This window comes from Carassius auratus, unplaced genomic scaffold (assembly GCF_003368295.1).
Source record: "Carassius auratus strain Wakin unplaced genomic scaffold, ASM336829v1 scaf_tig00215934, whole genome shotgun sequence".
Lineage (NCBI taxonomy): Eukaryota > Metazoa > Chordata > Actinopteri > Cypriniformes > Cyprinidae > Carassius > Carassius auratus.
In genome coordinates this window covers 152,042-168,562 of record NW_020528315.1, presented here as the reverse complement: position 1 = coordinate 168,562, position 16,521 = coordinate 152,042, and the positions used below count along the sequence as shown (strand labels likewise).

Here is a 16,521-nt window from a genome sequence, read left to right as displayed (position 1 = left end):
CACATAAACAAATTCTGTTAGTGGTAAATATAGATTAGGCTTACAGAGAGCCAAATAAACATCGGAAACGCTTGCATTTCCTTAGCAGTTGATTTATTCAAACAATGCCAAAAACAGTCTCACAGAGACCACTTTGAATTACACATTAGGCAATAAATATACCAAACAAGATGTTTACCAACATATTGATACAAAAACAACGACACTTCAATAGTGCAATATAAACCAATTATTAAAAGTTGGGATTCTTGCATTGTGGTTATTAGACAGTTGTTCAGGGGACTTTGAGGCCCGGCGACCGGATGAAATGTGCAAATCCATTTTAGCACGGATCAGTCTCACAAGGGATCTCCATTTTAGGGAAAGCATGCATGCATTCGCGCAAGAAATTCCCAGGAAATCTGCAGTCCATCCATGTTTATTCCATCAGCATTTGCAGTTAAATTGAGGTGCAGCAATCCCATGATGCATTGCAAGTCAGTCCCAGCCCTGAGCGAGAGGTTCTTAGCACCATCCAATGCCCCAGATCCCCAATATAGCGCCCCCTTTAGGACTGGAGAGCGCCCCCACACTATAAAGTGCAATCGAACTGCTAAACGTCTCATCTCTTGAACATATTGCAACATTTGAACACACATACACACACACACACACACACACACACACACACAAAATCATGCATTTTTTGGACCATGTTATTTTCATCAAGTATCGCTATATGTCTTGTTATGTGTCCTGAATGGAATCGCTCCATTTGGGTTTGCGCAAACATGCATGCTTGGCTATAGCCACAAATCAGACGTTTAACAATACCACATCCATCATCATCATCTTCTTCTTCTTCTACAATACAATCTTTTTCTTTTTCTTTTTCATTTGGAATACGAAAAGACCTACATGTCGTCTACTTCGTCTCCTTTTTAGAGTATTAAAAGACAAAAGAAATGTTACAAAAACTTGTTAAATACCTGATCTGAACATTTCTTGTGCATAGACTATACATACAATAATACGAAGGGCTGGCTAGCTAGCTTAGCTCTTTTTTTTTTTTACCGTTAAACCAAAACCAGTAATATCGCAACCCCTTATACAACAATATTCGTCTTTTTTTTTTTTTTTTTTTTTTCAATGGTCGTAAATGGTCAATTGAAGACGCTGCTATGATTTTGGGTTGGCTAGCTAGCTTAGCTCTTTTTTATCGTTAAAATGAAACCAGGAATATCACAAGCCCTTATACAACAAAGGAGGAAGAATGAAACCGAAAGAAGACCAAGATAAAGCAAGCCATCAAAAATACGTAACTTGGGACAAAAGAAAATAGATGAAGGTTATTTGCGACATCTTTTGATGGTCAAACAAAGGTGTTTCAATAAGTAAGAGTTGGTTAGCTTGCATAGCTATTTTTATCGTTGAACCCAAACCAGTAATATCGCAAAATCTTATGACAAAATTATTTGCGACTATTTTTGGTGATCGTAAAAGTGGTACAAAGGAGTAAGCGTTGTTTAGCTAGCTTAAGTTTTTTTTTAACCATTAAACCGAAAACCAGTAATAGCGCAACCCTTGTACGAAAAAAAACTTAAAAGAGGAAGGAGGAAACCGAAAGACTGATGAACAAGACAGTCATCAAAAATACACAAGTTAGGAAGAAAATCAAAATGAGTTCTTCGCAAATGTTTTTTTTGATTGTTGTAAAAGGTCAATGCGATGAGTAATAGCCAACGAAATGATTTCCCACAGAAGTAATTAGTTTTTGTTGTCCTTTGTGAGTCCTCCGAGACAAACCGGTTGTCTTTGGTTGGTTCTGGTCGAGTTGCTGCAGAGCAAACACGAACCGAACGGCTGCGAGGGAAGACATGCCCGGGTTTCGTCAACACCAGCATCTCGTAAGCACTTGCCCTTTGGTGGTTTTCTTGGCACGGAGAAGAAGTTCAGTTCGAGAGTTCGGGAGCTGGCGCATATGCAAACAAGGGTCCTTCCCAGCATTCCCTGCAGCGGCCGGTGGCTCTTTAAAAACAGTTTTTTTGGTGGTTCTTTCCAAAGTCCTGATGGATGAGATCTCTTACGTTTCTTTGTACCTGAACGAACAACAAAAATGCATTATTTCCTGATGCTGCTTTGGGGTTTACACATGCACAAAATGTCTCAATCTCAATGTAACAAGACACCATTTACCCGCTTTGCAAGGTGTATTCGGGAAACGCTCCGAGAGACGTCAGCTGCTCTTCTAAGGCCACGATACGAAGGCCGATATAGCCAGACGACAACAAAAGCAGAAACACCCTAAACAAGACAAAAACACGTCATTTTACACCTCAAAACGATCTCGGCGTACAGTTAGCATCAGGGCGTCTCATCACAACAATAGCATTCTCTTACAGCTGCAAGATGAGACTCGTCTGCCTGGAGACTACTAATATTTTGACAACTAGTCACGCTGAACTTAATCTAGCAACTGAGTTTATTATTGTCACTAATACTATGGATTTAGCAATATAGAGATTTAAGTCTGTACTGGCAGGACTGGTAATACTTGATTATTAATGTAACAGAAGTATATATTCGGCTCCTGTAAGAAACAAAGCTAGGCAACCACTTATTTTTTAAGGGTGCCACAGAATAAACGCGTTTTATTTACATTCTCCAACACTAGCCTTTCAGCCGTCCTCTAGTGTTTATGTTATGCGTTCGCGTGTTTAATCCAGCCTGTAGATTTCCTGGGAACTGGTGCTCTTGGGAACTAATGGTTTCTTGCAGCTCGAGGATTGTTTATGACACAGAGTCTGTGCCAATGTCATGGAGCATAATGTCAGCAGCGCTTGGCCTCCTCCTCCAAGAATCCTATAAATATTGTCTGGCGTCTTCAGTGTTGCCGAAGGGCTTTTTCTGCACAACTGGGATACTTTAACATCATTGCTGCTGGTTGTTTCTATTTAGCATCTGCAATGTGAATCTTACTGTGGGAACCAAACCAAAAAACTGGTATTTTACCAGTATTTTACCCCACGAAAAGCCATTGAGTTAGTTTTGAGAAGCAATTGGGCAGTTTATTATTTGTGTGTGTGTGAAAACCTGGCTACCCAGTTTGTCTTCTTTAGTAACATGCAATTATATACGAGGTGTTGATTTCATCTCTAGCTCTTTCTATTCTCTTATGTAGACAATAGGTTCAGTAAAAGTATTAAGCTATTTTTCGGGTGTGGATGCTAACGTTACTGGTAATCATTCTGATTATACCCATGTGTGTATTTTAAATACTTTTTCTAAAGTTTTGAATATTTCTCTTGAACATTGCCCCTTAATTGCTATTTTTGGTCTCCCATCGGATTTAAATATATGTGTTCACAAAGTATGTTAACGTTCTGGCCTTTGTCTCATTTTAAATCTCCCAGTTTTTCATGGTTTGACGATTTATAGTCTTTCCTATACACTGAAAACATTTGCTTTAAGAGGTTGCACCGACAAATTCCTCTACCTGACGCCATTATTTTTATTTTTCTAATATTTATTTTTAATTGTTCTGTGTAGTCTCTTGTTATTTTTTTCCGTTTTATTTAATTCCGTGTAATTGCCCATTTTTATTGTTACTTCTAGTATATATTTGTATAACATTTATAATTTAGTAAATACTTTATACATATTTTAAGCAGATATTTTCCTAAAAATATTTGTTTTTAGTAAATACATTCGTTTTTTTTACTAAATATTTTGATAAACTTCATAACTATGTCTAGTAAACATTTTTATAAATATTCTATAAATATATTTTGCTAATATTTAAAATTTTACATGATATTTTTATTAACTATTTGTGTTTGTTTGTGTTTATTGTAATAGTAATATTATATTAGATATAATACTAAATGCTAAAATACTAAATATTATTACTACATAGGTTATAATCATTTATAATAATATTTTTAAAATTATTTTTAGTAAACATTTCATAAATTACTTTTAGGAAAATACTTTATACAAATATATAAATGCTTGTGTAGTAATATTTGTGTAGCACTTTTTGTAGCACATTTTAGATGGTATTGTTAGTAACTATTTATGTTAATATTTTTTTGTAGCAGTAATATTATATTAGATACTAAATGCTAAAATACAAAAAAATTACTACATAATTTATAAATAAATAATATATTTAATTATTTTTTTAATTATGTTTTTGTAAACATTTCATAAATTACTTTTAGGAAAATACTTTATAAAATATATAAATATTTAAAAATATTTGTGTAGCACTTTTTGTAAATATTTTACATTTTAGATGGTATTGTTAGTTACTGTCTATAATTTATAATATTATATTAGATATAATACTAAATGCTAAAATACAAAATAATTTTATAAATATTAAATAATATATTTTTTATATAATATTTTTATTTAATTTTTAGTAAACATTTCATAAATAACTTTTAGGAAAATACTTTATAAAAATATATAAATATTTTAAAACATTTGTATTGCATTTTTACATTTTTGTTAAATATTTATATGTAAGTTTGTAAATATTTGCTGTGTAGCTGTATATGAAGGAGCCCATTCCAGCTGAGAGCGTGAACACTCACAGGATCAAGTAGATGAGCAGCAGGGTGTTGAGGTTGCTGATTTCTCTTTGGATGAGGAGCGATCGCGCTCGGTCCGTCACGCTCCAGACCCACGAGCTTCCTGTGCAGAGAGGAAGCAGAAACACGGTCAGCCAATCAAACGCGTCCTCACTCTGACTCCTTCAGATGTGAGTGCGTGTCGTACCGGTGTATTCCTCGCTCGAGCTCTCGTCTGGCGTCTGCGGCTGGCTCTTAATCTGGCTGTTTTCTGAAACACAGAAGCACACACGTCATCTTGTGTAAGTCCGGCAGCGGTGAGGTGTTCGAGAGCGGCGTGTACGCACCTGCAGCGAGCGGAGACGCAGACGGCTGGACGGGGGGACACAGCTCGTACGAGTCGTCCAGACTGGACTGACTGGAGCTCTGCTGGGAGAGACGCAGGTTTAGTGTCAGCACGGATCAGATCAGATCCAGACGAGCGCAGAGACTCACTTACCACCGGCTTGGCCTGATCGAAGCTGTTCTCGGCCGACGACAGGAGAGGACTGCTGTTAGCACTGCCGTCCTGTCAGGAGCAGAGCGCCACGCGTCAGGAGCGAGTCAAACACATGAACACACACTCACACACACACTCTCACACACACTCACCAGCAGCTGAGGACAGACGGCTCGCAGCAGCTTATAACAGCCTTCTCTGTTCCTCAGAGACACGAACAAATACTGCAGAGGACAAACACATTCATTTACAACACTGAGTCTTCTGTTCAGTTAACCAGCCTTCAGTTTACTACACACACAAGTCTTTCTCAATAGTAATACACAAAATCAGATTTCAATACAAGGAAAACTCAAAATAAAAAATAAATTAAAAAAAAGGTCAAAAAACACTCAAAATATAAATAAAATCATTCTCAAAATGAAAAAAAAAATGCACATTTCAATCTAAAACTTATTTTTTTTAGGCTTTGTCTCTTATAAAAGAAAGAATTAAATGTAACATCTTGAAACATTTAGTTTTGTTTTTTGAGTATGTTATTGCAATATTTTTTATAAAACAAATTTTATTTATATATTTCACTAAATTACATCATTTTTTGCAATTATTAATCAGAATGTTTCATAAAACTAATATAAATATAATGATGTGTGTGTGTTAACTGGTATGTTTCACTTAAAAAATAGTTTTAATTAATTAACATCAATTTGTATTAGAATTTTGTTTTTTTTATTAAATCACTAAAAATTACTGTAATACTTTTTTTAATAATTAGAATTGGTATGTTTCACAAATAAAATCTAAAATAATTTTTTTGTAATTAACATCAATCAGTATGTCTTTCAAAAAAAATCTGACTATTAATGTATTTTATTAATTAGCATTAATCAAAATGTATTAGTAAAATTATTTTTTTTGATTGGAATAAATCACTAAAAACATTTTTTCCTTCTAATAATTAGCATTAATCGGTATGTTTCACAAAAAAAATAATAAGTGTATTAATTAGCATTAATCAGCATAACGTTTTTTTTTCTAGAGGACAGTATGCTCAACAGTGTGTGAGGCTCGGACCTTCTCTCCGTCTGTGGTCCGCACAGAGATGGCGTTTGGGACGAGCAGCGCTGTGTTCTGCTTCTTCAGGACGGTCACACTGGAGACGGGGACGACCAGCTGAAACACACACACAGAGGGGTGTTATCCTGGGCTGAGAGGGCAGCTCTGAGCACACACACACACACACACACGTGGTCTGCTCCTCACCTTGGTGTCTTTGAGCAGCACGGAGGAGAAGAAGCACAGGCTGCTGTCGCTGATGTACAGACGGCCGTGGTAAGGCACTTCCTTCTGCAGCGCACACACGTAAGCTGAAACACACACACACACACACACACACGTGTCACGCCGCTGCTGCCGAGTCTCACACACACACACACACACATGAATGTACAGTCTCTCACCGTGCAGCAGATCCTCAGTCTCCGGGATCTCTGGGAAGAGTTTGTGGAATGTTTTGTTGTGCTTCATGAAACTCTGAGAAGAAAGACAACGAACGTTTTAGAAACGTGTCATTCATGTTAGAGTTAGAGAGGAGGAATGAAACGTCTTCTTACACTTCTTGAGTTGAGACTGTCGCTTCTCTCTAAAGGACTGTCCACTTCCAGAGTCTGAGACCTGCCAACAAACACACACTTTAATATGAATAAAAAAAAAAATACTTTAAAAAAAATTTTGTATAAAAAAAAAAAAAAAAAAAATTGACTCTTTTTGGATTCTTTTAAAGATTTTAAAATGTATTTTAATGTAACTTAATAAAACAAAAACACTTTCAAATAAATTTAGCTTTTTTTTTGTAATAAAATAAAATATGTATTTTGTATAAATGTAATTTGTTTTAAAGTAAAACAAATACATTTTGTAATATTTTTCCTTTAAATGTATTAATTTCTTGCTTTACATAAAACAAAAACAGATACATTACTTCATATAAATACATGTATATTTTATTTACTATGGAGAAAATGTTTGTTTATATATTGTAATCCTATATTTAAATACAAAACAATTTAATATATTTAATATTTAATATATTTATTCATAACTTAAAATAAGAAATTACTTTAATAGTAAAAAAACAAAACAACAAAAACTGATTTTAGATATTATGATGAATGATTTTAAATATTAATGATATATAAATATAATCTTTATATTTATACAGTATTTTGTTTACTATATTTTAATGAATATTTAAAATACATTTTAGAAAAAATGATTGCCAAATAAATGTTTTATTTCATAAAATATTTTAATATTTAATTAATTGGATCTACTATTTTTAAAAACATTGATAGACTAAATACATATTCACTTTTAATTTTTTCTCCTTGTTTAAATATTTGTATTCCTCTATATGAACACATCACATATTTTAGCTATTGAAGCCCATTACAAAATCAGTATAAAACGGAAACACTGTTTTAATTATTTACCCGTTTCCTAACAGTTAACAGTGTGGTATTGACCATTAGAGTAACGTATACTCTTAATTGTACTGGTTCACCACCCCAGAGCGATGGCTCTCGTACCTGGGCGGGACCTGCCGGCTCAGGCTCTTGGTCTGCTGCTGAAGCTCCAGCTGATTCTCCTCCAAACTCATTGCTTTCCTGCTCCCCAGCTTGCCTTTCGTCCTCCCCTTCTTGGCCTTGGCAGGAATCGTCCCGGCGTCCACCGCATAGCTGCGAAAACATCCCAAAAACACCGTCAGCCTCATAACTGATGCTCACACCTCTCGACTTCACCCTTATACAGCGGCTGGGTTTACGAGGCCATGCCGACGCTCATAAAACACGGACAGATGGGCAATACACCACACTTCGCTTCTTTAATAAGGTCAATAGCAGGAATAATGGCATCATATCAAACAAACAGTGCAGCTTTACGAGTTTCTCTCAGGCGATGATTCGAGTGTAATGGTTAAACAGACTTGATATTATAAAACACACCAACGGCCCTTCACTCCGACCTCGATTACCCAACCACAGCAGTAAAAATTCATAAATAAACACTACTGACTGAAAAACAACCTTCAAACGAAACCCTGCACCAATTTTAACTTGTAAATTATGAGTAAATTTTAAAAAGTTGGACATCGAATGCAGCCCATTGAATGAAAACCTACTCCAAGGACTCAAAGAGTGCTATTCCACCATACCTGTAGATATCATGTCCATTCCTGCGAGATAATCGTAAACTCAACGATCGGTTCATCCTCAGAAGTGTACAGAATTGGCCTCAAGCCATAACACTGGAGTCGGACCCTTGGCCAGAAGCAATAAGTACATTAAAATAAATCTGAGTCTAGTCATTCAACGAGTCTAAGAAACACAGCTCTGGTCTACAGCCACGCTCCCGCTGCCTTCATCTGTATTCAAATTATGGGCGGGGCAAGAACAAAGCTCTGGGATGCGGCTGAACCAATGGGAGTGGCTCCCTTCCACTGTATGCAACAGAGTGGGCGGGGCTGGGGACAGAGTTAGTGTTCCAATGGGAGCAGCTGCTGGTTCCATATGCAAATGCGAGTGGGCGGAGTCTCTGACCTCAGATGGTGTGACTGTGACTTGCTGATGTAATGGAACACCTGCACGTCAAAACATGCTGAGAAACACAGCAGCTTATGAAAAGAAGTGAAAGCGAACGAGTTTACAGTGAAAAGAGTAAAGATTTATAGAATCGAAAGTCAAATCGTCCGAATTCTTCACCTGAAAGGAACTCAAAGTAACCACAGTCTGCTTCCTCGTTCAGCTTCGAGGTTTGTGGGTAATCTGAGAGCCTTAAATGTCTGTTTTAGGTGGCTACATGCTAAGCTCAGCTACTGGAAAGCACGTGTCACCTTTCCCAGCAATCAGAGCCATTACATTTATGACTCAAGGACACAGGTGTGACTGGCTGAAATATAGGCTGAAAGACAGGGTGACATGCAATAAAAACACTCGTAGTCATATGACCAGTGTGTATCACGCTTTTATGAATATGAATTACTTTCAAATTACTAATATTTATATTTATATATATATATTTATATTTATATATATATATATATATATATATATATATATATATATATATATATATATATATATATAAAATGTAATTCATTTTAGATAAAGGGTATAATTTATTTATAATTTGTTTTACATATAAAAATTCCAGATATATGTATAATATTACATAATTTTATTATAACCTATTTTTCTTTACATTTAGTTTTTTCCTTTTAATTCCCTTTGTCAAATATATATTTTCAAACACAGTTTATTTAAAAAAAAAAAAAAAAAAAAAAAAAGTCACATTTCTGAGTTGTATAAGAAAATACAAATCTTTTAAATATTGATAAAGGCCAATAATATTTAAAATATTATAAAGAAAAATAGTTCAATTATTCCATTCTTAAAAAATATTTTTTATTATTTGAATATTTAATTTTAAAAAGCATTTTTATTCTTTATGAAAACAATATTAATATTAAACGACAAATAAATAATTTTAATACATGTACTTGCCACATATTTTAGACATTAGCTAAGTATATAAAAAAGTACTTACAATAAGTAAATATTTATTTCAATTAACTAGGTTAAAAGTCATGCCCTGTATGCCCGCTCAGTGTTCATTGCATGTCTTACACTAGTAACGTCCAGCTACGATGGGCGTAATGATCACGAATGACTCAAATGTCACGGAAACATTCTGAGCTCATCTGCGGGGGAAGAGATGCTTCTACGGCACGCAACAATACAAAAGAAACCATTGCGACACAAGGACCTGGCAGCCACTGAAATAACTTCTACAATTAGATGTTTAAGAGCTCAGCCAGCTTTTGTGAGGTTGGCTCGGTCTTCAAACTTTTGGATAAGGAAGCAAATCCATTTATGTGATATACAAACACATTCAAATCAGATTCGCATCTTTGGCGCCTAATAAATGCTGATTAACGCTAAAAGAGACTTCCAAGATGTCTCATGTTGCTGTAAGAAGCAGGAACGCCAGGAAATAAACCAATACATCTGTTCTTAATGTGATTTGCATACAATGACAAGATGGGGAAAGGTTTTTTCTGACCTTCATGAAAACATGCTACATATGCAGAATTTAATTGCGGAAGTAAACGATTAAAAATAACTTAAAGTTCATGTGAAACCAATGAGACTTGAACTGCTTTGGGTGGATGAATTAATAAACATTACTCCATTTAGTTTTCCATTAGCCTAAAACAAGCCACACGAGACATTAAAAACACACTTAATATTGCAGATCTATTTTACCACCCCTCAGATCTCATCCACACCGGCTTCACCTTTAGCCACATCAATAAACCACAGCTCACACTCTCACGCTAGCAGTCCTGTTTCTCATGTCTGAGCTTGTGTATTGGGAATAATCGCAGGATTCGGGAATCTGCCGCCACTCCGTGGGCGTTTATAGGAAACGCAATCCAGCAAAGCCATTTGGAAAAGTCACCTGTAAACGAAAGTGCTTGCCTTAAATAAATAAAACGCACTGTTCAAACACTATAATTCAATGCATTAGTATTTAAACAGTGCGTCGATCCGGTTTCGTAATGTTAGAACAATAGAAAAGGATCCTGAGATCCTGTTCAACAGTCTTGATCAAACCTCGCGACTTCTATTTACCCTAAAGATGCGCAGTGATTTAGAAACGAAGACTACAAGCATCGAACATCCCCTGCAGAATCATCTGATGATAAAACAAAGCTTGCAAAGACGCCACACAGCTCAAAACAAAAAAGATAAGCATCAAATGCTGACATGAGACGCTCCAGAAACACGCCAAACAAGGAAATGTGTCGGAGTTCAAGGGCCGCTCTCAGCGATAAACTTTTATCACGCATGCCCTTGTGCTGGGAACTAAAGTTCAGTCTTTGCAAATGAATAAACACGTTTGATTCACATTTGATTAATTTGAATGAACAAAAACAAAACCAGTCAATGTTTTGCTCTTTAAAGCGGTTTGAATTCAATCTGCTAGCTATGAAAACAACCCCACCGAGCTAGCGGCCCAACGACACAATCGCAGCTGCTCACCTTCGTATATCAGAGCTAAAACGGTCTTAAACGTCTCCTACCTTCCCAAATCCTCACATGTGGCCGTTTCCACATGGTTTAGGTCCTTCTCGCCATCCATTGCCACTTCTTCTTAGAGCTAGCAACGACTTAACCACTTCTGACCAGCTGAACTAGATGCTGAGCAATGGGGTCTAAAGGTTAGCTTTACAGCTGCTCTGTTGTGGAGAAAGGGAGATAGTGAGGCACAGGGAGGGATAAAGGATCCTCCGCCGGCCCACTCCGCTCACCTCCAACCGTGCCAGCTGGAGGAATCAACAATGGCCCATTTGGACGCCATTGAAGAAATGCAAACGACAGAAGACAAGACTCAAGATGCGCAAACAAAGGCCTCGCCAGTGGGCCACCTACCGTCTTTGTGGTGGGGTAGAGGGTTAAACACATTGAAAAACTGGAGAAAAAAACCCTACAAGACCAGGACTTTTCTGCAAGGATCTGATTTGGCTTTAAGTATATCGTGAAGTTTCTGCGTGAACTGGAAAGTGCTTTCCTATAGCTTTGAGAGTGCCAAAAAATGGTTAGTTTGAAGTTAGATAAATACTACTAGAATTTAGACTCTTTTGATCAATTACAAACCCAAACACAAGAAAATGTAAATACATGAAAAATATCCATTTAAACCCAGTTTAAGCCTGTAAAAACACTAAGTTCTGATGTTGAAAGCATAAAAAAAAATGGTTAGATTGAGGTTAAATTCTATTATAATTTAAAAAAAAGTTTTGTTTTTAAAAATCAATTATAAATCCAGACAACAGATTCAAAACAAATACACAGACAAACTGGCCAAAATCCAGTATAATCTTGTAGAAACGCTTAAATCTGACTTTGAAAGTGCCCAAAAATGGTTACTTTTACATCAAATAAAGAAATACTATTATTATTATTATTATTATTTACATACATTTTAATACAATACAAATCTAAAGACAAAAAATGCAAAAAACAAACAAAAAAAAAAAGGTATGGAAAACTGAACAAAATCCATTTCAAGCAATGGTTACTTTTGGTTATGGTAGCTAATACAAATCAAATCAAAATCAAGCTTATGTTAAAAAAAATAAATAACTTTCATTGGGTGAAAGTCAAAAAGATTAAAAAGATTAAATTCTGATAATATTTGTTCATTTCACTTCTAAATCCAAACACAAATGAAAAAATGACCAACTTTATGTTTGAAAAGAAAATTAAACACTAAACAGTACACAGCACAACATTACCCTAACCCTAACCAATTCATCAGTAATCAAGATCTTGTATCTATTAATCTCGGAGTTACATTTTTCATCAAAACAGCTAAAAAAAAATTATAATAAATTCAAACCGGTGTTATTTTAGTATCATTGAATTATTATTGTGTGGAATTAGTTTTTCACCAATTTCATGTTTTATTTCAAATTTTACTTTTCTCTTTTTAATATCTATGGACTGCACAAATTTTTATTTCACTTTTAGTTTGAGTTATTTTATGAAATTAAGTTAAACTACATGAGAAATTCTGTAGCTGATTTTTCAATATATTTTTCCCAGTTAACCTTTACTTAGATTGCCGATAACAACAATGAATCAGACAAGTCATGCTCAACACGGTATATTGTTATTGCAATTATAAAAATTTTAAGAGACCTGTGACCACCTTAAGATGAGGGCAACACCAAGTTCCAGGTCAATTACCACTGAACCGTTTCTCCATCCGAACCCTGACCTCCTTGTGCCATTATAAATCGGGATGATTCATCTCTGGCCTAATGCACACAGCACATACACAAGCATTCAAGGCCGATGTCTGACGATGGAAATGCATTAGCTCATATACGTCCAGACCTGCACTGTGAATCAGCCAAGACAGCTAAAAGATCCTTGTCCAGGCCTGAAAACATGCAGTTCTTCAATCTTAAGTTCTGCACTTATTTTTAAGTATTTTTTAGGCCATTCTGTCCTTCTGTTTTGAAACAAGACGCCATGTTCTAACAGAGAAGATTAAGTGAGGGTTTGCTTGGTTTCATGAAGCAGACAAGCATAACATGATATGGAGAATATCAGGTCAGTTTTCATTACATAAGCATGAGATGTCCACGCTCTGTAAAACACAAGGGTACTAGATCACCACTGCTTGATGGATGGGAGGAACTGTCGTCTGGAACGCATTCCAAGATCACCGCCAAGAAGCTGGCATGTAAATCAGAGACCAACAGGTTGAATTTTGCCAACGTTGCACACCAGGAAATCAAAGATCATCTTCAAGAAAGCCTCCATATGAGTTCACCAATTGAGTAAGTCATGTATTTCCCAAATTGCTAAATGAATAGACTTGAGCAGAAGCAGTTAAACCACACATAGAGAACAGGTCATTCATCAAACAGTGATAAATAAGCTGAGTGGGTGTTTGCTGAAAAAAAAAAGGGAAATGAAAGTGATGTTAACCACATGAAAACTTGATCTTGAGCTATACCATTTAAATCAACAACAAACCACACCAAGTTGTCCTAAAACAAAAACCAATCTATAAAAACTACATGAAGTCCAAAGTTCAAATCCATCTCTAAAGATATACCAAAAACTGGTCTGAAGACTTGAGAGGAGTTGCAAAAGAAACTAATCCAAAAACAAAGGTCAAACTTTAAGCAAGACTCTTAAAACTTGGTGTAACCATGAAAACAAAGTTAACGTCCACAAAGAAAGGTGTAGGACAGGGATTAGGCCTTGACATCTATCGAGCCATGATGTTGGTTCAAGAGCCAACACCAATCCATGCGGGCGAACAACAGCTTGCCACTGGTGGACGGGGGCCAAACCAATAACACAGAGGACATTTGTGCAAATCATGTGGCTTGAATGCATCAGTGTCACTTCTTCAGCCTAAACAGAAAGAGGCCTTTCTTTCCATGCACTAATAGAGTCCAAAAGTGGAAATTCCAACCAGGAATCAGATGAAACTGACATTATCTTCTTCTTTTGGCGCAGTTCTTATAGCTTAGGGGAACTCTGCTTTGGGGAAGTACGTCAAGCAAGTATTGTTTTCAGTCAAGGTGCTGAAGAATGAGGGCGCCAATGTCAACCAGGATTTCACCAAATCATTCTGGGGACTGGAACGCTGAGACCCTTGAACGTTTGCAGGCAACGGGTTCACAAAGATGTAAGATTGCTGATGGGAACTGATGTACTAAGAGGAAGAAAGACTTTAATCTGCTAAATCTGAAAGCCACATTCACATTTACAAGGAGTGGTCCAAATGTACTCAAAAATGGGAAATGACCTTCTAAACAACCCCGACTCCATCCAAACAACGTTCCACTGAAGTAGTAGCGCCGCTCTAAAGCAGTTGTGCAAGACCGCAAGCATAACTTGTGTCTTTTACATTCCCATATCCATGGGAATGATAAGCGGTCCGGGCCCATAGTTTTCTTTACAAGGCTCGGAGAAGCCAATTCAATTCCACTGGGAAACAAAATTAGCCTAGACAGCTTGTCATGACCTAGCACACCTCCTGGAACAAGCTTTTGGGCTAAAAATAGATGCGGATAGATAACATGCCCCATGTGTGTTGGAATACCAATACAACGGAGGGTCTATGAGATCATCTGTTTATCTGGAGAAATGCTTGACCATCTAAAGCACTTACTGGGCATTGTGATGTAACGTCGACACTTTCAAACTCGGAATCTGATTATGACACATTCCAGCTCCCAATTATGTTTAGGACCTTCACTGAAGACCAAGCAATCTGGCCAAGAAAAGGGTCATTTGCATTTAAACTGCTCAAGTGAATGGAAATCTTGCACCTTGATGAGGGTTAGGAATCTGACGCATGACGGCGATGTGGATTGGTTTGTTTGTGTCACAACTGCAGATGAGGGCCGCACCATTCATGCTCCATGGGCGTGAGAACAGCTGGTGTATAAATGGACATTTTCCATCAAATGGTTGAATGGAAATTAATGTAAGTCACAAGTAACTGGCTCACTGGATGTGAGTCAGGGAAATCAGTTCTAGTCTAAAACTAACCTAGTAATTCCTTTACAATAGCATGAGTGATGTGATCCAGGTACAATACTGCCTTAATGACTCTAATAATAACAACAACACACAGAGATGATATTATATTACACCGCAGGGCTGCTTTCAGGAGTTTGGAGGTTTTTAAGATGACTTGCAATGTAAATACAACAAAAACAGAACGGACAGATATGCATCATGCCATAAATTAACATACATATGCAATATCATATATGCACCATGGTAATAGCATAGGCATGGCATGACCAAACACACACTGGTACTGGCAAATAAAAACAAATATTACTATTATACACATAAAAACAAAACGGTGTTGAAATAAAAACATGGTAGAGCAATGGAAGTTGGCATGTTACCACATTATTTTACTCTGGTGACGTGTATTTTAACATGTACCATAGTAATTCATGCTAATCCAATGCTCTACCATGGTCCCCTTCCAAAAACACAGTGGTGTTAATTCCATGGTATTTTATTTTTTTATATAAATTGTACCACAGTAACACCAATGCAGTAAAAACCATTAATAATTGTATGATGTGTAAAACTGAGTGTAATAAAGCAATTTGTTTACTATAAAGACATGTTAAGTCGTAAATAAATGATCTCTAATCTATTTGAATAAGATAAATCAATCATCAGGAAACAATAATGTCATCACACGCGTGCACGCGCACGCATAGTAGGGTGGGTTATAACTGTAAAACTCCACCAATCTGACCTATATTCCACTATATTTCACAGCTCATCACAAACACTTATAAAAAACCAACACACTGGCACCTTGTAATTATAAGAAGAACACAGCATTAACATATGTAAATGAGCTGCGTATGTGACGATCGGATGTCGACAGCTGATAGCGGTTATTCTTCTCACCTCTCCTTCATCAAATGCTTGATTCGCGATATGGCGCTCTCGTCGATCTTTCTCAGGAAGGTCTTCAGTCTCTCCCTCTTGTTTTCCAGCATTCTTCCTCAACGCAGATCGACGCACGCCGACAAACAGACGCCGTTTAACAAGGATGCGGTGATCCGGTTCCTCTTCGGCGTCTCATGAGCGCGGCGTGATTAACGGAATGAGACAAGATCGGACCAAGCGCTGGCGACCAATCAGCGCGCATCTGATCAGGCGCAGTGTCCAATCGCGGCGCGGCAGGCGCGCTCGGACTCCGCCCATGCCCTTCTATGGGCAGTACGCGTGTCTGCATGCAACGTGGTGGTAGGTGGAGGAAGTCGGGTGGAGAACTAGTGTAAAGGGCTGATTATACTCTGGCGTTTGTTTTACAGACAGTCCTTGTGTTTTCAAC

General features: G+C 36.8%; 1 protein-coding gene across 5 annotated transcripts; it reads right to left on the bottom strand.

The window, feature by feature from the left end:
* Nucleotides 1-76: 76 nt before the first annotated feature.
* Nucleotides 77-16,295, bottom strand: LOC113096453 (GRAM domain-containing protein 2B-like). Of its 5 annotated transcripts, none has more exons than XM_026261835.1 (13): nt 16,092-16,295; nt 7,644-7,793; nt 6,669-6,729; nt 6,516-6,588; nt 6,319-6,422; nt 6,130-6,228; nt 5,208-5,279; nt 5,056-5,124; nt 4,904-4,985; nt 4,765-4,827; nt 4,581-4,680; nt 2,176-2,283; nt 77-2,078 (listed from the first exon to the last, which is right to left on the bottom strand). In XM_026261835.1, exons 1-13 carry the CDS (start codon nt 16,181-16,183, stop codon nt 2,063-2,065), a joined length of 1,089 nt encoding a protein of 362 aa, XP_026117620.1. In that variant the 5' UTR covers nt 16,184-16,295; the 3' UTR covers nt 77-2,062. The 5 variants fall into 5 exon arrangements, with proteins under 5 accessions (XP_026117620.1, XP_026117621.1, XP_026117622.1 ...); XM_026261836.1 differs by having other exon boundaries at nt 4,904-4,982; nt 16,092-16,294; XM_026261837.1 differs by lacking the exon at nt 16,092-16,295 and adding an exon at nt 11,201-11,412.
* Between the last annotated feature and the right edge of the window lie 226 nt (nt 16,296-16,521).

Coding starts and splice junctions, on each gene's coding strand:
- LOC113096453 (XM_026261835.1), bottom strand. CDS start 16,183: ATGCTGGAAAACAAGAGGGAGAGACTGAAGACCTTCCTGAGAAAGATC. Junction 6,423..6,515: donor GACTGAGGATCTGCTGCACG/GTGAGAGACTGT, acceptor TGTGTGTTTCAG/CTTACGTGTGTGCGCTGCAG. Junction 6,229..6,318: donor TGCTGCTCAAAGACACCAAG/GTGAGGAGCAGA, acceptor TGTGTGTTTCAG/CTGGTCGTCCCCGTCTCCAG.